The sequence below is a fragment of the Acipenser ruthenus genome, chromosome 18, assembly GCF_902713425.1.
Source record: "Acipenser ruthenus chromosome 18, fAciRut3.2 maternal haplotype, whole genome shotgun sequence".
Taxonomy (NCBI): Eukaryota; Metazoa; Chordata; class Actinopteri; order Acipenseriformes; family Acipenseridae; genus Acipenser; species Acipenser ruthenus.
Window position 1 is genome coordinate 5581743 of NC_081206.1, and position 27537 is coordinate 5609279.

General features: G+C 37.7%; 1 protein-coding gene across 1 annotated transcript in view; it reads left to right on the plus strand.

Moving 5' to 3' along the window:
- The first annotated feature begins 5195 nt into the window (after positions 1 to 5195).
- Positions 5196 to 27537, plus strand: part of LOC131698590 (sterile alpha motif domain-containing protein 10-like) — a 33535-nt gene continuing 11193 nt past the window's right edge. Inside the window, exons 1-2 of the mRNA XM_058990963.1 lie at positions 5196 to 5472; positions 18238 to 18419. Of these exons, the coding sequence (XP_058846946.1) occupies positions 5460 to 5472; positions 18238 to 18419 (195 nt within the window). The 5' untranslated portion in view covers positions 5196 to 5459. The remainder of the gene's footprint in view (positions 5473 to 18237; positions 18420 to 27537) is intronic.

The following is a 27537-nucleotide window of genomic DNA, read 5'->3' on the forward strand; positions in this document are numbered from 1 at the left end:
CATGATTTCGAGTCAACACTACTTTAATACAAAGTCACTAATCTTGGTTCTTGGAATCTAGTGTCATTTTCTATCTTTTAAAATTAGACAACACAACATTTATCTCTCTGTCAATGTTTATTTTTCTTTTGCAAATGTGAAATGCTAATTGGATGTGTTTCATCGCTGTTGCTGGTTCTATAAATGTTAGCACTGATAAGTACAATAATGAGGGGACCCAGGTTTCCTACCCGTGTCATAGGCGTTGACCCAGATGTCAAGGCAATGACGCTAACGTATATGCAGCCCAGTACGAAAGATCAAACTGGGACAAACTGAAACAGAACATTGTCAATAAGGTCCATACCGCTTAGTCAAAAGGAATAAAACCTCCACCCTGTCAACTTCAATCTGTGATTACATTTTATTCACATTGATTCAAATTGGCCTGATATGAGCTGCAGTTACTGGGTGGGGATGAATTAAATGTTCTATTGAGCAAATACAAAATGAAAATAGAGTATGGGTTTTCATTGATTACACTGAAGTTTCAAGCCTCTGGGCATTTTGTTACATTATTTAATACATGCAACAAAACCATATGATAGGAAAGAAAATGGTGTTCAATTACTATGTGAATCTCACCTTGGATAACTGTTCTCTGTTTTTAACACCCTTTCTGTTCTAGAAAAGCAAAAACACCAAATGGTATCCTCCCTCTGTAGCAGATGGGGATTGTGAAGTGACAAACATAGTTTAGTCCTGGAAGGGAGACAAATGTGACATCAGGAGCAGAGTATTCATCAAAGAGGCTTGAATACATTTTGCATTGATCATGGAAGAGAAGCTCGTTGACAGAAATGCCAAATAAACAGCAGTGTTTCCCACGAAAGAGGCGTCAAAGTTTGAGCCAGGCAATTAATGTCAGATCTATCAGTGCCTCTGTGCAATGAATAATATTGTCTGTGCTTTTCCTTTAAATGTCGCCCATCCAGCCCTTCATTATCCCAGAGGCAGTTTCTCTTTCACACTGTTGAATGATAGAAAAAAATGGACACGAAGTAAAATGCAAAAAAAGATTTTAAAAAATCACATTTGTTCTTACTGTATTTGAGTTATTATACTGATCCCCTACCGTCTCTATATTTAAAAACAAAAAAAACTGTTTCTTACAGCACATTTGCACAATAGCTTTCCCATGCTGTTCCCATGGGTATACTATATACTTACCATGGTTTGCAGTGTTTTTAATATGCCTTGCCATACCTCTCTGGGCTTTACAATTCTTACCTATGCTTTTATGACCTATTATAACATTTTTATCATGGTACACTTTTATAAGTGCAGTGCGATATGTATGTCATATTACTGGCTATTTGTTTCTTTAACATAGTATTTATTTAACATACAACAAACATAACCAATAGCCTCCATATCTAACATTACACGAATGCATTAATATGAGCCACTTATATTCCAGAAGCTTTTAGCATTTAACAATGTTGACCCAAGTAATTGTTTTTAATATGCACTTACCATAAGAAAATACAATCTTACTCATATTATATTTTGTATATTTGGTCATCCAAGAGGGAAATCAATTTAACTTCACACAAAGGATTCTGTTCTGTAGTATTTTACCAACTGATGTTGAAAAAACTTTTTTTTTTTTTAAACCCGTCATAGACTTTTCACAACTTACTGCTGTATTCCTTCTTCAGTTGGCGGGTTTGAATGGAAATGCATCACTGCATAGTAGTTTGTGCTGTGAAGCTAATGTGTGGAACACTTAAAGCCAGCAGCTGTGATCCTGAGAGCTGCTGTGCGGGATTGCAAGGGCAGTGATTGTAAATATGAAATCCCTCTGTTAATCTGTTCCATCACATGCACAGCGCAGGCTGAGTCTTCCACTTGAAAACCACTTTTCAATCAAAGACTTGTTAAGAACAGAAGTGAGGCTGATTCTTTCTGGGAAGTGGATAACCAGCAGAGTAAATTTCATATGCATAGGAAAGGATGCTTACAAGAGTCTGTTTTGAGATATATATATATAATTTACATTTATTTTTACAACCAGTGTTAAAAAAATACAATCTAGAATTATTTTTTTTTGTAGAGACAAAAAGACTATTATAAAGTATTTTTGCCAATAATAATAATAATAATAATAATAATAATAATAATAATAATAATAATAATAATAATAATAATAATAAATAACAGTTCTGTAGTCCTTGTATTTTATTTAGGCCTGGGGCACCACTGTTATTTTTCCTATTTGTCTCAGCCCTGCAATTCCTATTTTCGCATTACCACACTTAGTATTAGTAGTCATCAGAGTCCCTAGCTCTGCATGGATCGAATGTTCGGTGGCCCTGAAGGTTTCAAGGCTTTCATATTGCACATTGACAGGATGTGTACTTCACATGAAAAGTGGGAAAAGCAGGTGGGGGAGAAAGTGTGTCAGCTTGTACGCAGTCTTGCTAACGAGTATCCGACACTGTCCTTTTTTGCATTGCATTTTTGCAATCAGTAAAAAGTCAGCACTCTTTTCACACTCATTTATTTAACATGTGTAGCAATAATAAGTACACTCCAGCTTAACTTTAAGGCTCTAGATTTGATCTTCCCCAATGGCCTCCACCGCTCTAATTATCAGGATAATGATCTGTTTGGGCAGAATAGGAACTGCAATCATTGCTAATGCTACTGCACCACTGTGGTAGAAATGACTACATGCTAATTTTAAACTCTTTGGATTCACATACAAGAACAGCTTTAAGCTGTGAACTGTAAGTCAGAAAAAAGGCTAAAATGATTTGGCATCCTTCAGATTGAGCACATTTTCAACCAGTCCAGAGACAGACATTAACCTCAAAACAAGCCACACAGCAGGCCATGCTATATTCTTTGAAATCAGTGTGGGAGATAAACAGCATTTGAAATGGGAGTGAATCTTGGTCATTAAATGAACTCATTTGCACAAGACTAACGGGGTCTAATGTGTGATTGGAATAGTAAAGACACTTCTTTCTATGTAACTGACACACGGGGTGTAAAGAACGTTACTTAAATCCTCTAAAGCATCAAAATATAAACCTGAATTGTTTATTTGGGGTTTGTTAACTGTATTGATGCCTTTTTGAAAAATAAAGTGCTAATGGAAAACTTGTACTGGTAAATTGAATATTGGACATAAAACTATTTTTGGCTTACTGTGCAATTCCTTTTAACAGGGTTTCAGTTTCTCCTTAATTACCTGAACGCTTGACAACAGCTTTTTTTTATTAAAGAAAGGGCAGATTCAGTAGAAATATGTGGTACCATCAAACACCAAAGGGAAGGGTTTTCCTTACTGGAATCTAACTACAAGGCAAATGGATGCCAGCGCCTTAGATATGCTGCTGTTGACACTAGGCTGAAGGCGTGTTTGCAGATGCTGAAGACATCAGAAGCTTCTTTGATTTTGTTTTTACTCTCTTTCTAGGGGTTCACTTGTTTTTATAGCCACAGAAATAGAAGTTATCCCAGAAGAAATCCAGTGAATGGCAGCTGGATTGCAAAGCCCCTAGAAACAAACCTGATTATACAACAGTGCAGGCACACTGTACCAATAGGAAGAATAGGGAGGAAGAGGTGAATATCCATGCGAGTTTCGCTCCAGTCTTTTAACACTGACTTAACCTATACATGAATAATCCACATTTCTATGGTAACGTTCCTGATGTCAAAAGCATTTTAGTGGGGTCTTGGATTAGACTCACAGAACCTGCCTGTAGTTGTGTGGTGCCTATCCTGTATTAACCAGGCTTCTACCCAAGCTTCTCCTTATACAGGTTTACCACTGCACATTAACACAGTAATTCCCCCATGCTTTTTTTTGATGGTTATACTATGCATTTGCCATAGTTTGCCATGTCTTTTTAACATGCTTTACCATACGTGTCGGTGCTTTACAATGCATAGATGCTTTGCCACGCTTTCATTGCGCTTTCCTATGATTTTACTATGCAGCAGTGTGGAGTAGTGGTTAGGGCTCTGGACTCTTGACCAGAGGGTCATGGGTTCAAATCCCAGTGGGGACACTGCTGCTGTACCCTTGAGCAAGGTACTTTACCTAGATTGCTCCAGTAAAAACCCAACTGTATAAATGGGTAATTGTATGTAAAAATAATGTGATATCTTGTAACAATTGTAAGTCGCCCTGGATAAGGGCGTCAGCTAAGAAATAAATAATAATAATACTACTATGGTAAACTTTTATAAGGGTCTGAACAGTAACACATATAGATGCTGTGAATGGGTACGGTTAACCTTCACTTAGGGGAGATATATTCTCAGTCAACTAACATCATTTTATTGGAAAACTATTTTGGTAGAGACAAAATTGTAAATGTGTTAATTTGATTAGCATAATGTAAAAAAAAAAAGAAATAGATTTTCACTCTAAATTAAAATAACCTGTCATGCACATTGCATTATTGAGTAAATGCACTGCCTTGCTGGGAGGCAGTATTCTATGTGCTCAGTGGTTTATTCCAGTGCCAATGCTGATGGCCATGTGGTCCATTGTCCACTCAGAACAGCGTTGAGAACACTAGGACCCAATTCACTCTGAAGTCCAAAACTCAAAGGCTATGACATATCTACCACCACCCAGAACAGACTAGATCCCTTGAGGGTTTCAGTTTGAATGCCTACTAGCCTGTCCAGTTTAGACAGCCAATATTATTCTTCTTTTTGGATTATTAGTTAGTCATTTAGCAGACGCTTTTATCCAAAGGGGTGAACAACTGCTGCTGCAGTCACTTTCAACAGGACTCAAGGTTTACGTCTCATCCGAGACACAGTGAACATACACATGCATTTTTTAGGGATCTGTGCTGTGGTCACCTTTCTTTAGTACGTCAATTGAATTAGATTTAATTTAATTCAGTAGATGCATAGCACATCCAATTATATTTAACACTGGGAGTAGGGTCGGCAAAAGAATATTGTATTTTTCAAAATTCCTTCAGAATAATTTGGGTTTGCCTTGAATGCACCCTTAATCCAAGATTTCCACAAAGGCTGATTCGCACTGGCCGACAGATTATCGTGTATTATTATTATTGCAGTATTACCTTTACATCTGCATATTTTGATTAGGTGGCTACAGCAGAGGTACCACGAGAACACTTGCTGATCACTAACGAGCAGGTATTTAGGGAGGAGTTATTTCTATGTGTTTCCGGCTGCCTGAAGGCAGTTCCAAATGGAAAAACGAGTGCTGGTTTGGCTGGAGTAATCTTGATCGGTCGTGTGGGAATATTGAATAGGCGAACAGCAGCATACGTGGTCAGACAGCCGTCAGAGCGGAACAGACGCGGGAGCTGAGCTGTGCTGTGTATTAGCAGCTTTCACACTATCCCATCCTTAAAAAACCTTTAACAGCATGGGCGATTTCTAAACAAATACTCTGGGAGATACTGTGACCTACAATGGCTGTGGATGGTAAGGACGCAGAGAAATTCCTGCTACTGTATATCCGATTATCGCGTGTTGTTTATTGAGTTCATTGAGGAGCACGATTTTGCTTACCAGGCGTGTTACTGCACCGTTGTATTATTATAGGAGCTGTTGTAGTTTAACGTAAATGAATTTATTTATTTATTTATTTATTTTTCAGACAGCTCGGTCAATCAATAAAAATTATTTTGTTTCCTGTTGATGTTAATGTTTCCAGTTTATTCTGTAGCCGAGATATTTTAGAATCGATGGTGACTTAAGTGTGATACAGGTAATATCATTGCAAAAGTTGCAAGGCAGCAGTTTTCTTAATGCATTTTAAGTTGTTTAAATAAATAACAATAATAAAAAACGCATAAAAACGTAAAATATGAGTTTTTTTATGCTGCTCTACGGTTTGCTATATATAATCGAACTGTTTCATTTGCATCACTGTTGTGCACTGTGCATTATGCATTGATATGGTTTCAAACGGACATTTTCTTAGAATTCGGCATGAGTGTTGAATATTCACTACAATAATCCAATACAAAAACTCATGGACATTCGTTTTACCCCACTAATTCATTTTCAGTGGGGTACAGTTAACGCCAAATTAGGGTAGTCAGCCCATTCTAAAAAGGGACGGTTGGCATCTGTTGGAATTGTAAATACTGACTTCATGTTCTATCAACACAAATATATTCCAGTAGAGTCTGGATGAGCGGAGCTCTAGCCGTCCGTAACAGTTGCAATACCGGTACGATACTATTGAGTCACCGGCTTTCCTAAGGGGCGCGATATGGTTTTGTCACAAACTTTGATTGATCAAGTCAAATGTTTGTTAAAAACTAGTAATGCAGGTGTTAAAATACAGGCCTGCACTATAGTCCGTCTCAAAGGAATACCGCAGTTTAGTAGAAAAGCGCTGTTTAATGACCTAGGTGCTGAAATGGAAAGGAATAAAGACGTTTAACTTTCACAGGCCAGAATAAATAAATAACACATATTTTTTAGGTTATATGCAATAAGTGCGAAATGTTTAAACTGACAGTATCATTGCATTAATCAATGTGTTGGTTATGCTGCTGTCCACCCTCCTAAATTCGGAAGATTTTGTTTCAATAATCTATTATCTATTTATATCAATAACTTTCCTGCCAATGAAAATGGGTAACATGTTTTTAAGTACACGGGTAACAATAAACAAATCAAACATATAGCCGAAGTAATAATGGCATACATTTTCGAGGAAACTGAAACCTACAAACTAAAGCTTAATAAACCTCGTGGATTTCTGAAAATAGGAAGTGTTTCCCGTCGAGTTAATTGTACAGGAGAACCATGAAAAGTATACGGTAGATCCCCACACAGCAGATGTGTTGATGATATCCACTCGCTCTGGATGATTTGCGATAGATCCAGCTGTGCCGGCAGCAGCCTGTGCAGATGTGTGACTGCAATAGCTCCGTGCCTTCTTAACAAAATCATCTTGCAAAGTTAATTACAAGCTTCTCTGGTGGCTCAATCATAATTACACATTATTCACAAGATACCTATTTGATCAGACTTCTTCATATTCTAATAGCTACGATGTTGAAGTTTCCCCCAGTTTTAATCAAATTAGACGTGGGAGTAATGGTATTTTATTGCATTATTATTATTATTATTATTATTATTATTATTATTATTATTATTATTATTATTATTATTTATTTATTTATTTATTTATTTATTTATTAGCAGACGCCCTTATCCAGGGCGACTTACAATTGTTACAAGATATCACATTATTTTTACATACAATTACATTTTTTTTTTTACACATTATTTTTACATTATTTATTTATTTATTTTTACATACAATTACCCATTTATACAGTTGGGTTTTTATTGGAGCAATCAAGGTAAAGTACCTTGCTCAAGGGTACAGCACCAGTGTCCCCTACCAGGGATTGAACCCACAAAAGAGTCCAGAGCCCAAACCACTACTCCACACTGCTGCCCCCAACATGGCTGTTTCTAAAATACATTGGCATATGGACTAGCAGATGATTTTCTGCTTCATTAATATAAAGTGGCATGCGCTAATGGTACAGTTCAAATGTATTCATTTGAACAGATATGAGAATGTGGTCAATAGGTGGGGAATTTTTAGTTTATATCCAAATTCAAGATTTAAAAGCATTATTTAGTTTGTGCACAATTACATTTAAATACTGAAAAAGAAGCATGCCATCATTCATTTATTCATTCAAATTTAGTAACCTACATGGGCGGTTTTACATTTTTGAAGTAAGGAAAAAAATGTAAACCTTAAAATAAGGAAGAGAACCAATTAAACCAAAGAAAGCAATGAAGGGAGAGAGCTGGTCCATCAAGTCTTCGTTCAGTTTACACATGTCACTTCGAGTGTCACAATATCAAGATGCAATTGTGAATGCATTTGGCTGTGAGTCACTGTTTTACAAATCAATCATAATATACCTGTGCAAGTTTTCTGAAAAAAACTGTTTTACCATAGATAATTGAGTAATGTGCTTGCAATTCAATATCACCCAGCCTTTTTGTTTCGTTTGTGTATAATTTAGGATTCTAAGGGCTGTGCCAGTTAACAGCTGCAGCAGGCAGTTGTATAACACTGTCTTCTTTTAAACCACAAAGACTGAGTTGGGCTTTTAATTTCACACTGACAGCAGGTTGTGTGCAGACACACTGGGTAGCGTTCCCATTTGGCTTTGAAATCCGAGACATCCCTGGCAGGATTGCTGTCAAAAAGCCTTGCTTTAGCCTGCTCCATTTTAGTTCCCAGCATTACCACATCCAACTGAATCTTCTTTTTCAAGTTTTCTTTCAAAGAATACAGCTATAGCCAAAAGTTTTGCATCACCTAGCATTTTAGGACTGAGACATATTTAAACACAAAAAAGATTTTGAAATGTCACATTTTTTAAATTTTTGTCAGTTTTTCATTAAGTATATGGAAAACTACAAAGCGGTATGTAATTCAATATGTTAACGTAACATTATTCAGCAGGTTTAATTCGACTTTTGAAGCAAAATTTGTCAATTCTATAGGGTGATGCAAAACTTTTGGCCATAGCTGTACAGTATATCAACCTCTTAACCAATGCATGAAGAATGTATAGATTATATGTTTTGTACATGGTGGCACTGTGTGATAACTTGGTCCAAGAAGTTACAACAGTGAGGCAGGTGGTGGCACTGTCTGCTTAGTAAAATACCAGTTAAATAAACTGCAATTAATGCACTCTTTAGCCACCAGTTAAACTGTCTGCAATGCAAAACACTAATCAGTAACTGTTAAAAGGGACTAGATAGCAATCAAAATATTCAAGGGTTAATGCATATTTATTCCTTCTCATAACTATGCTAACCAAGATTTTAAAATCCTTTTTCTTACTTCTTAATTCCATCCTACTAGGTCTCCTTTTGTCTTCTATTGTTGCTTTTTCTGCATTTTCTAAATTGAAGTATAAAATACAAACAGATGTTTGAGTCATTGATACAGATGAAAAATTTGCTGAAATATTTGGTCAAGCCAAATTAAATAACAAAAAGACGTATCCAAAACAAAGGAAGTGCCCAAAGATTATTAGCACTACAAGAGATAATGTTAGTAAAACTAATAAGAGGTCATACAGATTTCTGATTTGAATTCTACACCCCTAATATATCCATATTCTTTTGTTGGTGGCTTGTGCAGTATACAGTACACTGATTACTATACAGTGTGGTTTCCATTAAGCATTCGCCTATTAGTCTGTGAGGATTAAACACATTGATTGAGGAGAAAATCAATAGCCCATAAATCTGCCGGAGCCTCTAGACACTGTGTTCAGCTCCTATTAAGGAATTAAGGTTGTCTGAAAGGAGCAGAGGGATCATTGGTTTAACCAGTGTAGACTGTCTCTAGTTCAGGTATTAAAAACGTTTGATTGTTGAATGTCGTTTTAAAAATGAAATTGTGGCGACTAAGCTGCTGATTTCTGAGGGACCCCTGCGGTCTCTTTATTCCAGTTAGCTAATCCTATTGAACATTTTAGCTGCTCGTCCTTACCATCCCATCACCACAATGTGAAACTCACAAGGCCGTGTCCAATGTTTCTATTTTAATTAGCTTTGCTTGGTGTGGTAAAAGTGCTGAGAGGGTAAAGCTAATTAGTTATAACGTTATATGCAGTGGTTCTGGCTCCTGACCTAACACAAGCTGCTGGTCTACAGTGGTACCTGTTTATTTCTCCTCTTCTGTCACCCATTTTATATGAGCAATAAACTTACATTTTAATTAAAAGGATTGGGACAAAGAGTCTGGCAGTCAAATGTTTATTTTATGTGGCATAAAATGGAGACCATCGTGCATTATCCGATTAGTGCTGCACAAGAATGGCACTCTTAATAAGACTGAGCATCTGTAGACAAATCTGAAACCAGCATTGTCTTAATCAAGCTACCGTCCCAGAATCTAAAAAGGAGAGCAAGCCTGCTAAAATGCATTTCTACACCTGTATCATTTTTTCTGTGTCATCAGTTTTTGTGGCACAATGGTTATGGATTCAAATCTCTATAAATGGTATTGTGCTACCTCATCAGGCAACATATTTAAAGGGCTGCCACAAACTCTTTTTCTTCCTGCAGCATAATAATGTCGAGAGACGAATGGGATTTATTATCAGCAGACTGAAGGGTACACATCAGCAGAAGCAGCATTTTCAATCCAGCATGTCTATAAGCACAGGCAGGAAGCTTCACACCAACTTCAACATGGTGGGTCTTGTCCTCAAATGAGAAACAGTAAACAGAGCTGACATGAAAAACATAACGCAGTTCTAATTTTATCCCACTTAACTCTGCCCATAATCTATAGGTGTACAAATCCGAGCAATTATAACCTGCAGTATGGTCACCAGGAGATTCCATGTAAAAAACCCCCATCAGATTATAATATTTTTTGTATCTGCCTCCTGTTTACCAACATGATCAGTTGATATTCCCATCATGTACAGCTAATGTAATAGGCTGTCTGTCCATAGGGGAACAGGTTTAATTCACATAGTGTTTCATTCTCATTAGACACTTCCCTGATACCCATTCTGTCAGCCGGTTATCAGTATTGTGAGTGATGGAGACACTGGGGGAAAAAGTGTCAGATTAAGAGATAAATACACATTAAGAGGAGATCGATACTGATTACAATTTTTTAATGAGGGTGATATAAGAGTTAGGACTGCAGTAGGATGATGCTCAAAACTTCTCCTTGAGACCTCAATGGGGCAGGTCTATGCATCTCCTTCAGAGACCCCCAGGACTGCTCTTCAGATCCTGCTCCACAAGACGCTCTTAATCCAGACCTCATCAAGCAGTCCAGCTTAATCTTTATAAGCATTTTGCATCTCATCCACAACTGATTGTTAATATGTACCATGGCATGCGGTTTAGTTGAGTACAATCAGAGATTGGTCTTGCAAATCTGTATTCAGATAAACAAGACATCCACAACAGAGCATTCTGTAATGCTGACAGCTTTGTGTAAGCAGAGGCCAACCAGAGCAACTCAGAATATCTTACAATCAGTAGACAGGATTCGAACCACTACTTTTATGTCGAATAGTTAAGGTGAAAACAGTCACCACTTAAAAAAAAAAAATATTAATAAATCACATACTTGATCATGTCTGGGGCTGTATCTGTGTACATACACTTTGTTATATTGTTTTACTATTCCATCATCAGCCACCTCAAAACCGAAATATTTCTATGCTTTATCATTTTCTAGTAATATTTGTTTAATTTATACATTTTGCTTTGAGTGATAATACATATTAATTGTATTTTAGTGTTAACGTTAACACAGCTTTTACAGAGCCCTGCTGGTACTATGTAAGAAAATTCCAGGCTCTCTCTAGAGTCTACAGAGTTACTGAGGTTAGAGTGAGATATATTATTATTATTTATTTCTTAGCAGACGCCCTTATCCAGGGCGACTTACAATCGTAAGCAAAAACATTTCAAGCGTTACAATACAAGTAATACAATAAGAGCAAGAAATACAATAACTTTTGTTCAAGTAAAGTACAAGTTTGACAAACCACAATTCAATAATACAGCAGGTAATAGTGATAGTTACATCAGGATATGATTAAATAGTGATAGTTACATCAAGATGTGATTAAATACAAAGTACTATAGGTTAAAAACTTGGCAGATTACAGTATTCTGAAGTACAGGATTAAATGCTTTAAAATTTGTGGAGAAAGCTGGAATATGGGGCCCAAGGGGAAAGATTTTTATTGCCGTATTCTGTTCCTCTGTCCTAGTAAAAGGATGTCAAACTCAAGTTTTTTTCCCATTAAAAAAAAGCCTTGATCATTACTTCTCTGTTTCACTTTACATATTGATCTTTTTTCACTGACCGGTAAAAGAAAAGCATCCACTATCAACGTTCACTCTGAGCCAAGCGTGAGATCTGATTGAGTATCTCATGTGTTGTTGACCTGTCCCTCTGCAATCTCTTTGGCTCCTGGGCTTCCTGTTGCTTTCTAAGCGCTGGTGGGGTTTGAAGTTCTCTGATGTGAATTTCAGTGATATGCAGGAAGCAAATTGGGGCCAGACTAAACAGGGAATGAAGAGGCAGGCAAAGCAAAATGGCATGGAGCAGATAAAATACCACAGGGGTCTGATTCTGCCATCAGTCCGTATCTCACACCTCTTTTATAGAACAAGAGGGGAGTGTGCACAGGAGCAGACTGACACTGCAGGGGAGGGGGCGGGGGGATGTTCAGGGTGATATAGATTTTCAGAGTGGGTGAATTGTGCTTTAACTCTGCTTTTTAATACCTGGCTGTTACCTGGGAGCTAAATGCCTTGTTACAAATTTGAAGTTAATTGGCTCAGTTCTCAGACTCGCAGGCTGAAACAAACTAATGTCACAGAATGCAGCAAGCATATCAATTGAATAAGGAAAGAGAAAGACTGGTGGTTTGAACGAAAGGCAGGCAGAGAGAGTCTTTGAGGTTTGCTTTAATTAATTTATCTTTTAAAAGTTTACAGTTGAATCAGGGTCCTGAAAGTGCGACTTGTTTCCAAATCCCAATAAGGCACCTATACAGTATATACAATATTGTGTAATATTACCATTTTCTTGATAGAGAGACAAACCCACTTGCTCCTGACAACAGGTCTGTTTTTTTAATTTTTATTGTCCATGGGATTATCCTGCTGGCAGCTAGCCAAGAGATGTCTCTTCTTTAAGGACACTTGCCATATACACAGAGGCAGTCAGTGGCACTGATGTGATGGAAGCAGTCCAGAAGTAACTGATTCAAATAAATAGGAGCTGGAAAATTAGCAGGGCTGACTGGACAGACAAATTGAAGGTCAAAACATAGAGCCATGCTTTGGCACAACAGAGATGAATCTACATCACAGAAAAAACAGAAAAAAGAAAAGACAAATCCTATTTAATTTCTGTAGCCACCTGCCTGAGCATCTGGGGCATAGACGGCTTTGAAAGAAGGTCATTCGCTGCTATTGGATGGCTGTCAAGTAGATGACCAGCTCAATATAAATCAAACCGGTTTCATTTTCTTATATTCAGACACAAGTTAGATCGGCCCCAGTGTTATGCATGGCCGAAGCTCCTCGTTCTGTTTCTCTTTGTGCTCATGAAGGTGAATGACATTCTGACACATATCATAAGGTAACTGTATTCACCCAGTGGCAAACGGGTCATTGCTTTCCTCCAGTAGCTGGGAAAATCACATTGCATACCGTTTTAATTTTCCGTGCTGCAGGAGAAATTAAATCTCAAGAAGCTGTTATTTCCCCAGGAGTTGTTTAAAGGAAACCATGTTAAATCCAGAGGCTCTGCAAAAAAATAACTTGTATTCCATTATCACTCTTTTTACCTGCCTGAAGGTTCGAAATAATGACAATATTGAAGGGATTCGTTTGCAGCTACAGAGACATTATTAAACAGATCTACCCTAGGTATGATTCTGAGTATATCCAGTTTATGCAGATGTACAGAGTGGCTGCCTTCTTCTAATTATTTCCTGTCATGTGCTGTGGCTCCTCAGATAAGGCAGACAGAAGCACAGGGATAGGACAGGCTCTTCTCTAATTACTTTCCTAGGTTCAGAAAATAATCATGCTGAAAATAATGTGTTTTATCACAGTGGACTTTAACTGAAGTAGAGGCACTAATACATGCTGCCACATTGTAGGTTTATATATTGTATCTGTCTTACACACAAGTTAAAGCTGTTTAAAAAAAAAAAAAAACTGATTTAGCTTTTTTCCACATGATTTGTATAACCCAGCAATATGAGAAGCATTCAGTCTGCTGGAGATTCTGCTTTCTTTGTCGGATGAAGTCTGACAGCAGACACTGACAGTAATTTCAGGTATTACTAAAGAGAAAAGCTGACTTATTCTTGGAACGGTAATTAAAGAAGTTCAATTAAACAGTATGCAGTGGGTTGAATAGGCCCAGAGGGTATGTCTCAGGATCACTAGACTTTTTTTCAGAAACAGGAATATCATGACATGTGGAAGAGCACATGTATGTAACTGGTCTCAGCGAGAAGTCCAAATAAACATAAACAATATCAGAAGAGGACAGTACAAGTGCCAGCAAATCCACTTCAGTAGTGACAGCAGTAGTTGTAGTAGTTGTCGTTGTCGTTGTAGTATTAGTAGTATTATTTATTTATTATTATTTAACCAGTAAGGAAATAGAGCAACAAATATTGATATAGTCTTTTCGAATTAAGAAGTAAATACCATTCTGCGCAAGCAGGAAATCATAATTGAATGTAATGGACCGAAAGATTAAGATTGATTCGTGTGATAGGAGGGCCGAATGCCATTTTCTCCCATTTTTTTATTTTTATTATTTAGACCAGCAAGAGCAGAAAGGATTCTCTCTGGCCGCTCTCTGTGGTTTTTACGCTTGCGTTGGTCGTTTGACAGAAAATCATTTGATAGATTGCCAACCATGACGATAACCTTTTTGGTTAAGGACAAAGAAAATGTCTAATCTATAGAGGAGCCATGTCTGGGTCTCTGCAATTAAACAGGAAATGGTTCTTTTCAATACCTGCTTTGTATAACTAATGTTTTGAACTTTAAAACTGTCTGCCTGTTAGAAATAATGGTTCGAGGTTTGCGATGCTTGATTAGCCACCGGTTGAAATATTTTATTTAGAACGGTTTAGATTCCTCACTCCTGAAGTCACATGCTTTTAATATTTATCTCTCTGGATTAAAAGAGAAGAGTGGCGGTGCACCGGTAGAAATGCATTACTTTGTTGCACCACATCCACGGTACATTTAGTCAAACACGAAACAAAAAAGGTTCCAGTAGTTTCTCCAAAATATTTACTCTTATTTGTTAGAAAAGAGAAAAAAATAATCTTGCAAAATGAGAAACAAACTTGAGAGTTCTAAAGAGCCCTTGAAAGGTGATTGTATTGGTTGGTTTCTAAAAAAAAAAAAAAAAAAAAAACGAATAGGGTGCATTAGCTTAATTAATACTTGTCACTTCCTGTGTGTGCGGTCTTACCTTTCAGCACTCCCCCAGACAGGATGAGCCCTGACATTATCTTTACTCTCTGCCCAGAAACAATATATATGAACCTGTGAATTGAAATACTTCATTATACCGTCTTATACATCTTCAACAGCTACCTGCATTTTACACAAGTGGCTCTTGAGTGGTGAATAATTGTGGTCGTTGTTGTTGGTATGAATACACGTTCCCCCATATCTCAATAACAATTGCATAATTATTTGCTATTATTCATGTCAAGTCCATTTGAACCATCACATGTATCATTATAGGGATTGTGAGGTATGGAATCGTGGCTTTTTTAATGGTAGCGATCACTGTCTCTTTATCCACTGCCTCAGCACCTTGCAATCTGGTCAGACTGGGAATACTGGGACTGGTCCTTCCTTGCTGTTAAGAGTTAGAGTAGATATGGAGAGGGAACAGAAATACACCTGCAAATACCAACGTGCTTGCTTGACTCTCTAGAGACCTATTAACAGGGCTGCTGTTAAGTCTCTTCTGGCATTATAAATAATCCAAACAGGTCCATTTGTTGAGGCTGGGCCTTCACCATAAGGCAGCAGTGGAGGAACAAATGCAGCAGCACAAAGCATTGCAACAAATGGAAGCCCTGTGACAGTCCTCTTCATACCAAATTGCCCATTATCAAATATACTCAAAAAATCAATAGGCTCCATAGCAGTGACACTGCAGCGTTCCGCAGTTAGCAACACTTGGCAGCATTTAGCTGAGTTTAAAATAATCAAGTTGACGTTTGTTTAGGGTATGTTTGTTTGTTTGTTTGGTTTTGGCTGGGGGGGGGGGGGTGCCATGCATTTTAATATTCTGTCTTTTCTTACTAACCTTAACCTACTATCCATCTGAAGCAGGGTGGATTTGCAATGATCACTGCAAGGCCATTCTAGGTTTTGCACATTGTCACTAAATCCTGGAATTGATCAATTTGCTATGCAGTGGCATATCTTATTTCCATCACCGATATCAAAAGTATTATATTGTTACTGGTGGAATTGGGTGTATAGGAAAGTCTGCACAACTGCATCTTCAAGATAAAATGTAATTTTATGCTTCATCCCTGCAGTTACAAATCAGACTTTTCATTCTATACAGTAAAGGCTGTAAACGTGCAGTTCAGACTGGTGATTTAGAGTCAATAAACTATACAGGAGAGGTGATGGAAACAAATTCATTGTTCAGAATGTTCCAATCTGTGCTACAGAATGAATACCACAATTAGCTATAGAATGACTTGTATTTTATTTTATTTGTTCTTGTAAATGTTATATTATGAATATCTTTTGTCAAGGGGATGTATAATCAGTCAGAGAGTGAAACAAAGTAACCCCCCCCCAAAAAAAAAATCATTCACAGTATAAAAAATGTATGCCAATACCAGAGGATATCGTATTTAAAAAACATTTTTTAGATAATATTGTCCTAACATGTAGCTACTGCAGGCGAGTAAATTTACTACTAACTCTGCTTTGGTGTTGTATTTTACTTTACATTTCTGACTGGCTCACTGACCCTGATTAACACTGACCTTGGACTAACCAATGTTACCTTAGGTCAGGTAGTCTGAGATTCGACAATCCCAGACAGTTGGTTCCAGATGACTAGGCACTGTTTACTGATCTGGACAGATCCCTGTGTTCTCTTTGGACAGTGTTCACTCAGTCAGCCAGTCAACCAAGGAGCTCCCCAGTTCACAAGAGCTGCAGACCATTCCTAATGAAAGAAAAGAAAAATCTAAGCAAGCTGAAGAAGGACAGTAACGAGGTGCAGTGTTTGGTTTGTTTCAGGCACTTAACAGACAGGATGTTAATATATTTTTTAAAAAGGAAATTGAAAACTGAATAGCACTCAGTCCTTTTTGTCAGGATACCTTGAACTCTATCAGAACTAAATATTTATATTCATTTCAATACCCATGCCAATGTCAATATGTCTAAAATTAGAATGGCACTCTTTGATTCCAGTTACATACACTTTGATTCCTCCAAGGTTATACAGTACAAAGATGATTATCTGGAAGTCTTGCCAATTAACCAGACCTCTGCCTGGTCCCAATAAACGTGAATATGGGTTTTGCAGACTATAAAGGTTAATAAGTGGCAGCCTAGTGCTTTTAAAGCATATAAAGTGCTTGGAGTTGTTTCCAGTCAGTGCATCCTTTGCTAGTTTCAGGGCTTGGGTCAATATTGCTCGGAAAGCAAAGCATTTTATTTACTAATAGTTTGTTTTTGTTATACGGATGTGATTTAATGTATGTACTTATAGCAACCGTCTTTAATATATACAAAATAATTATGCTTAATTAAGAACGCTTGACTTCAATATTGAACCAACAGAATCATTTAACTATTAAAAGTGCTTAAAGAAAAGCAGCAAAAAGTACACATTGATGAGGAGAGGAGTTAGAAAGGCATCTGGAGCCTCCTCATCAGTAATGGTTATAATCAGAGGGGGAGCTGATTATCCCACCCTCAATACACCTGGAATTACACTCAGATACTTTCACACTTTAGTTCCACTGAGAAGCAACATTTTCGCGAATGTTCTGTTCTCATTTACAGGGGTAGCAGAATTACAGATTTGCTTGAGAATTAGAAAGGGGATATGGATTTAACCAGGACAGATTAGAATTATGCCTGGGCTCTGCTCCCCTTGAATGTTTACAAAACAAGATCACGTATGTGTCTCATCAAAAGGATGGTGTCTCCAACAATTCAGTAACCCGGGGCAGACAGAATGCTGGTGCATCTGTTGAGTCATGTCCCAGGAGGAAGAGAGAGAGAGAGAGAGAGAGATTTACTGAGCTGCCAACGCTACTTCAGGCTCTGCAGTTTACTAGCCCGATTCTGTTTCATTTGAAGATGTTACAAAATCAGAATCCAAGTTGTTATGGCTCCAGGCTACATCGGAGTGTGGGAAAGTTTAACACTATCTCCTAAGTGCTTTCTTACTGGATGGACTGAGAACAGAGTCTTCCTGCCAGCATTAATAGGGCAGTCTTTTTTTAATTTGATATGAGTTATATACTGCTTTAAATGATGTTCTAGTTGTGGGACAAGTTAACTACAGATTTTCTTACAGCAGTACATTTTCCTATTGTTGGTGATGCCGCGTTAACACCGAATTAGATACTCAGTATTTCTCTGTTCTTGTGTCCCCAGCGGCTGCCAGCTTCAGTTTCTGCAGGAATGTTCTGGAGCACACTGTCTCGGCGGAGGAGCTCAACTACCAGTTGCCCCGGCAGCCAGGGGGCAGCCTTACCTGGCATGATGGGAGAGGGCAAAGGGTGGCAGGTGGCAGGACCGTCAAACTGCTGCAGCAGCCAGGGACAGAAACAATACAGGTAGATGTTGTTTACTATCCAGTACTGAAAGACGCAGCGTCCCATAATCCTTTTCAGCTTTATACTGATTTTATAGCTTTTGTCTGTTTAGTATTCTGTGCACTCCAGTTTTTAGAAAACAGACTCCATTGGCAGTCTAGTTGGTTTACGACTCCCAAGGTACAGTAGCTGCAGCCCACCACCCTTTACAACGCTGTGTACAGATACAGGCATGGTTTTGTATTACGATTGCATTTTCCTCCCATTAAATCATTGAACAAAATAAGCCGATGGTAAAATACTGACTTATTTTTAAAAAAAAAAGAAGAACAGAGCTGTGCTTGTCATGGGGAAATGTGTTGCGTACTGTTTTACATTTTTAAAATGTATGAAACTGTTCTTCTGAAGTGAGCACTTGCTTGGCTTTTAAAACAAGAAATAAATGGACTTCATTTAGTCCCGATTCTTCCCTTCAAATGACCACTTTGTTCCAGAGGCTTGGGGAACAAGCCTGTAGCCAGAGAGGCTCTCTCTGACTTTGTACCGAACATTCAAAGAGTTGCTTTATACAGACGGGAATTTCTTTACAGTGATTGAGCAGATGGGTTAGATATTGTCTGAAAGTCATGGAAATGTTCATCTTTAAAGGTTCAACTGTGGGAGTGCTATTTATTCCACTAAAAATACCCTTGCATTTCCAATGTGGTTTGGGTTTTATTCCAAACTGTTGTGAATGTATCTTTTAAGACTGACAGTATAGAGGTTTGAAATTACAATTGTAAAAACATACTTAATTCACTGTATGTATAAAAGTAAGGCCATCTTTTCATGTGATTTTTTTAAAAAACCTGCTTTGCATACCTCCATTATCAAATAAGCCGAAAAAATGTTTTTAAAAGTTTTTATTTTTATTTTGTAATAACAGATATATGCATAGTTTTATGCAGTTAAAATAGTTTAGTACAGTCTAAAATGCATTATTAAGTATTATGTTTATATAGGTATTATATGACCAATTGAATCTCTCTGCTATTGACATGAATTAAAATGCATATACAGGCCATTGTTACCGAATGACTGGCTTGTTTCTTTATATTTAATAGGTTGTCGTTCAGTTTCTCTGCTTGTCAGAGGTCATAGTTATGGGATTTCTTCCTGGTGGTTATTTCATGTATTAAAGCCAGAACAACATTTGCACTCTGCCTTGCCTTTACAAGATAACAGAACAACATGTCCTTCATTTTTAGTTTTGGATACACAAAGCTAGCTTTCAGAAATAATGGTCAAGCCAAAATACATTCAGAAAATAACTGCCATATCTATCCCAATTGGACCGAAACAGTAAGTGTGTCTGAATCTAGGCATTTGATACATGAAATATAATGTCATAGAACTGAAGCTAGTGTAGAATAAAAAAAAATTAAAAAACCTCTTTTAAAATGTAGTTTTACCTTAGTGTAGACACCCCTTCAGTTACATGGGCGTGCAAAATTGGCGAAATATAAAGTACATTTAATATAAAAATATGCATAATGCAGCTTTACAAGCACTGTATGAACAACTCTGTGATTGTGGAGTACTGTTAAGCACAAGGACATGCACGGGTAATTGAAGGCTGTGTGTTTGTATATGATATTTCCCCAGGACTTGCACAATTCAGCTAAAAAGGTCAGAGTAATAAACTGTGTAAATAGAGATGCCATAAACTGATTGGCAGCCAAGTGTAAATGTTCCAGTGCTTACATAATCACTCACTACCACATCCATGCAAAGTTACATTGAGTCTGTTATAAGAGAAATATTGACAAGGCAATCCGTTTTATAACAATTTTCAAGATGCTAAAAGACTCATGTTAAGAAACGAAAGTTCAATCTTGTTCCAGGATGCTGTGTATTTTAAAAGGTGCAGTTAACCCCATTTCTTGACCACAGCATAATCCCACAACAGTACACACTTTGAGTCTAATGCAACTCAGTTCTCTGGGGATGATGACCTGGTTCATCTGGAGGCATTACAGTGCATAAACTTCAATTGAAACGGTGGCTTTTTGAAAAACAGAATCAGAACATAGAGAGGTAGTGCATGACAATGGAAGCAGGGTACACTATCCGTTGTGTGCTTTTTAAGTACTCCCAGAGAGATTCGTTATCTGGGTTTCCTTGTTTCACATCAGTATGAAAAGATTACACATGGATTCTGAGCTGGTGTTGGATGAGATAATGCAGATTCACACCACCAGACTATTTCTGGTAAAGTCTCATAGAGGAGAACCTCCCAACCCATGACTGACAGGTTCTGAAAGGTGTTTTACATTTAGCTTGAACTGTATCTCTTCCCTGCTGTGCACTCCAGGCGGTGGGTGTGGACTGTCCCCTGCACTGAATGTGTCTTTATCCAGCCAGGTTTAATCGCCACCTGGCAGGTCTGATAAGAGCCTTAAGTTCCTTTGTAATGTGCACACTTTACAATGCAAAAACAAGACCTAGACTTAAGCTGTCAAAGTCATACTTTAAAATGAATGCCTGTAAATAAGGAATTCATGTTATAAAGTAATAATATTCAATATTGATTCTCAGTTTAAGAAGTATTTGTTCACCATAAGAAGCAACTGACCAAATCCTTAGCCTAAATAAAAATAAATAAACTGCAGCAAACTCTGACACTACTTTGCATGCAGCTGGCGCTAGTCATGACTGCAAACCCCTATTTGAATTGCAAAGGCACTGGCCTAGAAAGATTAGTCTTTGATTTGTTTTAGTTTTCTCATTACCTCGGCAGGTTGCTGCTGACCCCTGCGGAAAAACAGGTTTGTTAAAGAAGGAATCAGGATGTGAAGAACCATCCAACTCATTTTAATTAAGCCCTGACTGAGCCCTCAAAAATAAAATAAAATAAAATAAAAGAATTCTCAAGTCTTCACAGGCATCCTGTGGTTCTGGTTTTAGATTAAACCAGACCTTACCAGATGGGTTAATGGAGTTTTTGCATTTCGGAAGGGGCCAGCAGTGTCCCAGCTTGAGGTCAGAATGACCAATTACCCTGACAATTGCACTTTCAAAGAGGTCCTGTGATTGGGAGCATTCAGATTCCAAAACTGGGCACAGAAAGTTGGTCTGCTCAGCCATGATGATTTAGTCCACTTTAACATGGTTTTACAGTGCATTTCATACCATATCAGTAGTGGTGTGCAGAAACTTATTACTTAAACTCATTATTCTCTTTGAGAAGTATTTATCGGCTAGTATTAAATAAATCCATTCACTGGCGAGTTGGTGTCAAAACACGTTTTCAATTGAGTACCAATCAATGGCAATTAACTTCCGCATTGAGTGTTTTAAAAGCTGATTGGAAGAATATTCTCCTCTACTGTATAAATGGCTTTCCACTACAAATAACTGTCACAAATATATAATGTGTTTTATAATGGTGTCTGGTAGAGACATCATTCAAAACTGATTTTCATCTTCTTGCCTCTCTCAATGAGTCCAATATACACACAGGCTTGTGCCAGTTGAGTTGGATACCTGTGCTGAAGCAATGCGCTTCGTGCACATCATAGAGTTTCAAACTGTGTGTGAATTGCCAATCAGCCCTCAAATGAGACAGTGACTGGATACTTAATTAGCCATAGTGCAAAGCTGGGACATACAGAGACAGAAAGGGAGCTGCTCTAAGCTAGAAAGGCTTGTTGACAAAGGCTCCATTTGTGTTTCAAACCCATAGCTGCATATTATAATTTGCTTTCTTTTGTGGTTTAAAATATTTTCTTTGATTTAAAAAAAAAATTACTTTGACTTCTACAGACACCTTATAAAAGTTGGATAGTTAAAAGATAAAGCACGCTGTAAAAATTGTATGCAAAGTTAGTTTTTTTTGAGGTGCTAAAGGCGCAAGATGTTAATGAAGAAGTCTAAAAAATGCCATGCACTCACCACACACGAGCAATCATGTGTTCATGTTTTATTTACAGAACTTCATTTTGCTTGAAGATTCAAAACAAGAGCTGAATACAAAAAAAGGGAAAATTCGAGGCCAAAGCAAATGCATGGCGGCCACAGGCCTTCATCAGCATTTATTAAAATTAACACACATTATTAAATGAATAGTCATGTAAATTGATCTAACAGTAACATCAATAAAATCACCACATTAAGTAATTTAGGATAACATATCGCTACAAATAATTATGTATTCATAATGTGTTTCATTGACATTATTAAATATATCAGTGTAAAAAATGAATTTCCAATTGCCCATTTTTTTAAAAAACCATGCCGTTTGCTTTCACCTGGCATTGTATTCAGCTCTTGAATCTTCTAGCGAAATGAATTTTTGTCAATAAAACATGAAAGCATGATTGCTAGCGTTGGGTGAGTGCTTGCCATTCTTCTACTCCCTTATAAAAGTTGACCATGGTAAATGTGCATGTCATTTTGCTTTTACCGTCTCTGTTCTTTACCATGGTGGACCCTGCCATGCTTATGTGCTGCTGTTCTTAGATGTCTGGATTAATCACAGGGAAAATACAAACAATAATAGATAAAAAGGAACAATAACTTGCCAGTTATTAATTACTTCTGTTGTTTCCTTTAGAAGCTAATAGGCCAGCCTGGTGTACCCGCCAACAACACCTTCAGAGCGCTGGAGGGATTAAAAAAAAACGATGCGGACTGGCTAATCCTGAATGAGCTCCTCTGTGACCCTGAGTAAAGAGCCCGACTCATGCCTCAAGTCCTGCAGGCTTTTCATCAAGGTCATTGCTGAGAGCTGTACAAGCCCTGCTTTGCATTCGGCTCTCGCTGCAGGAAACAGAACAAAAACTAGGAGGCTGGGACGTGAGCAGCAGGGCTTTTTAAATAGGTGACAGACAAGGCTTCTGACATGACAGCTCTTAAGTGTTAAAGACTGGACTTTGGAACCATACAGAGACTAGGCCGTGATTACCCTGACCAATATGAAAAAGCACTGCATCATTAGGTAAACTAGTGTGTCTGCAATCCTACAGACTAGTTATTATCATTATTAGCTGTGTGCTGACACTTGCACCCTTGATTGCAATTGTCTGTAAAAGGTATTTATCAGAAGGTATTAAATAAACCCATTCATTAATGCGTTGATTTTAAAATAAGAAAATATGTCCTTCCCTCACCTTTACAATTGAGTACCCATCAATGGCAATTAAGTTCCGCATTGACTGTTTTAAAAGCCGAGTGGAAGAATATTTTCCTCTCATCCAGGGCGTTGACATTGTCCTGTTATTTGTTGGGTCTGTAAACGGATTCTAGGTCCCATCAACAAAAAAAAAACCTACTGTGTAGTGTATGATTTATTATTGAAAATCACAACATCTTTTATTATTGATACAAAGACTGTGAAGGATTTTTTGTTTGTTTGTTTGTTTGTTTATAAGGGGCTACCAAACTGCCCCAAATGTTGCTTAATTCAAAAACTACTCAAGATGTTTAAAATATGTTATCATCCATAACATCAAAACTGTCAGAATTCTAAGGGAAGACAGTACGTAATTGGGTGAAGTAGACAAAAGTTAATGTACTGACTGAAAAATGACAGGTCTGTCTGGGTCAAAGGGGATAGTTTCCTTGACTCCCCAGGTAAGAGTCATTATAAGCAGTTTCTGAGTCTATCTACACTACCATTAGACTGTACACACATATACAGAAATAAGGCCACATACAACTTATAAAAACAGTGAATATGCAATCCTGCTGCTTGCACTAAACCTTGTAACTAGAAACACTGTCACGGCTGTTCTTCACAATCGTATTTGCATATTGTGATCGATACAAAGAATTTAGCTAATCCAATTAGTTTGCTTCTTGTGACTTGAATGACACTTAGCTGTTACTGCATCCTCTCCTACCGCTATTTCACTATACAGAGTACAGCACAACCCATGTAGTCCTGGGAACAGAATTATTGAAAATTGTAAACCGATTATATAACAAGGTCCTTTGACCCTAAACCAGTTGACTAAAAAACCTTCTCTGTAACTTCAAACCCTAAATAATTACATATGAATAAACCCTAAAGAAACATTGCTGCCCACAGAAAAAAAAGCAGATGGCCTATTAATGTGCAATGTAGCTTCCTTACAAAGAACATGTGCCCACTCCGTTCACTGCTTCCCAGCTTTAGTTTGTCACTCTCAAGAAACAGATTGCTTCAAGAGAAATGCCTATTTCAGAGGAGTTCATTTTAGAGTAGGCTTCTTGTGTTGCCTATTGTTTAATCAACCTACTTTTAAAACATCCCTAACTCGACACGCACTGACAGCTTAAATGGATCTTGAGTTCATAAAAGAAATCCTTCTGGATATATGGAGTTCATTTTGAGTTCAGAAAGACACGATATATTGCATTCTGGGTACTGTAGTTAATATGGAATCGCATTTGAACTGTCAACACTAGATATACAGTGTTACCCAAACTGCTTGACCGGTTTTTCAGAGGCAGATCTGTGTAAACAGCTGTGAACTTTATTGAACTCCCAGCCCTATCGCAATTGTTTGGAATGGCTTTATTGTTCTATTGTTAGTTATTGAGTATGGTGTATTCTCTCTTTGTATTAGTGCTTGCACTATTATGATGTACCTGTGCTGCAGACACAAAGTGAATAAATAAACTGCCAGCCCTATCGCTTTGTGAGGCAGTGGTATAAACTCACTCTATTCAGAGCAGCACAAGTCTATCGCTGTATCATAACCCCCAACCCCCCCCAATCCAACCATGCTGTTGCTAATTGCTAATTAAATCTCATTGAGGATGCTGACAAGCTCCATTAATCAGGAATCCATTAGTGTTGAGAAACTCCCCCTTTCTTTGACATTTTCTTTCTTTCCAGGCGATAGTGTTGAAGTCAGGTGATTTGTTATTATTAGTGTCAAAATGTAATCATAATCCTGTCACGTTTTAAAATGAAGGTTCCTCGCGCTCGGTAAATTAATGTTAGCATTGAGGCTTTCATATTTAGTAAGCGCAGAAAGAATCAGGTGAGAGTGCTTTGCTTCACCTGGATTCAATATGTCAATATAAGTCAATAGAAAATCAGATTCCTTACCTTGGGGTCTTAAATGTCAATTCAGTGGTACTGCACTGGCTTTGGAAGGGACATGGTAGACAATGGTGGTTGCCATTGAAAGAATGCTACCACAGTGTTATTATTATCACATGCTGGCATACTGATATTATCACAATGATAATAACTCACAATACACGCTGGTAATCCATTGCAGTACCATATACTTTTTTGATACTGTATAGCATATTCATTAGTAGACACTTTAAATACAATATCTCTTTGTGCAATGCTTAGCCTGTTTTGCCTTGGATCATCAGGCAAACACTTGTTGGACACAGAAAAGCCAGAACTATCTTGCATTTCAGCTTGGTTTTCAGGTTTAGGACAACATTCATTTCAGTGAGGAGAAGCAACAGAGCAAAAACCGTCTGTCCTTGAAATGAAAGAGCACTATTTGGGAATTAAAATCCTGGAAGCAAATTCAATATGAGCAGCCTATTTAAAGAGCAGTAGCTACATGTTTAGTGGCAGGTGTCGCTGAAGGTCTCAGGAGGGGATAGGTAATGGGACCTGTGTTCAGTGGGAGAAGACAGAGCACAGCACCTTACGATGGAGTACCTACAATATGAAACAGCCCTCAGTTACATTGTGAGAAGATGTACAAAGAATTACTAACTGAGTTCAGAAAAACTACACTGAGCTCAAACTTGTATTCCATTATTTAATGACATGATCAGGAAAATCGATGTTAAATACAGTGTTCCATCCTCACAATCTCTTTGTATGCTAAGTGCATATATTACTGGATTCCAATCGGCTTTTAAAACCCTCAATGCAGAAGCTAATTGCCATTGATTGGTACTCAGTTGTACAGGCGAGGGAAGGACAGCTTTTCTTGGTTTGAAATCAACACATTAATGAACGGATTTATTTAATACCTGCTGATAAATCTTTCTTAAAGGCAATTCCAAATAGGATTACAAGTATTAGCGCTACAGTGTAATTTGTATGACACTGCATTGAAAGTGTGAGTCATGGGGAATGCAGTGCTAAAATTCCACCTAAAGTACTCTACTTGGGGTTGGGAACTCTGCAAAATGACCGTGCATAGGTCCATAGCATATACAGTACGAACAACAAGAGCCCACAACGAATACCATCTGTGTGGATGTCTTTTGGTGATATTTCAATGTCAGTGTGACTGGTTAAGTAGCTGGAGATGGTGACTCTTTGCCAGAACAATCCCTCGAGTGAGGTGTTCTCTGAGCTGTTTTCACCTTCCTCACTGAGCTGAAAGTCGTGCTTTTAAGAGAATGGTTTGAAGATAGTAAATGTGAGTGCCTGTGAGTCACTGCTGGTGTTTTTTTCTGTTTGGCATTACGAAACACAAAGCAATACAATGGCAAGAGGTCTGCAGTGAATCAGCAATGTATTTTCTTTAGGATGACCATATTGAATTTCTTTCCTGTTTGATATCGTATTACAGTACCTGTTCTCTCTATTGTTGTTTCTGCTTAGGTCATTATTCACCAGGCTTAATGGCTAATCCAGCAAAGTGTCCTTTTTCAGCTTCAGGGTCTGCTTCTAAACGCCTAGGATACTTGGAAAATTGACCACTAGGGGTGTGCAGCTGTAATTTCTGTCCCCTCTGAAACTGTGACTTTGTGCAGAGATTTTGCATTTACTTACTTGCAGTCGCCACAGTGGCAAAAGGGGCAGAAAATACAGTTTTACACCCCCTAGTGGACATTCCTAAAACCACTACATTTGAGAAATTCAGCTCTGTTTTAACCTGTGGTTGAAAAACCACATTAGTTGATAAGCTTAGTAAATGATAGAAGAATCTACAATGAAGAGTTCTACAAAACACACATAACAGAGTGTTGACCAGTTAAGAAATAAAATATTCAGAAAATGTAGATGAGATGAGATACCCTTCAAAACCACTTTGCTACAATAAGCGACATTGGCCACATATTTAAGCTGGAATATTTTATAATCGTTTTTTGCATTTGGGTTTGTTAAAATGCTACAGGAAAACAAAATCTATAGAGCTGATATTTTCCATATATGAGACACTCCACCTCTGTAACACGACTC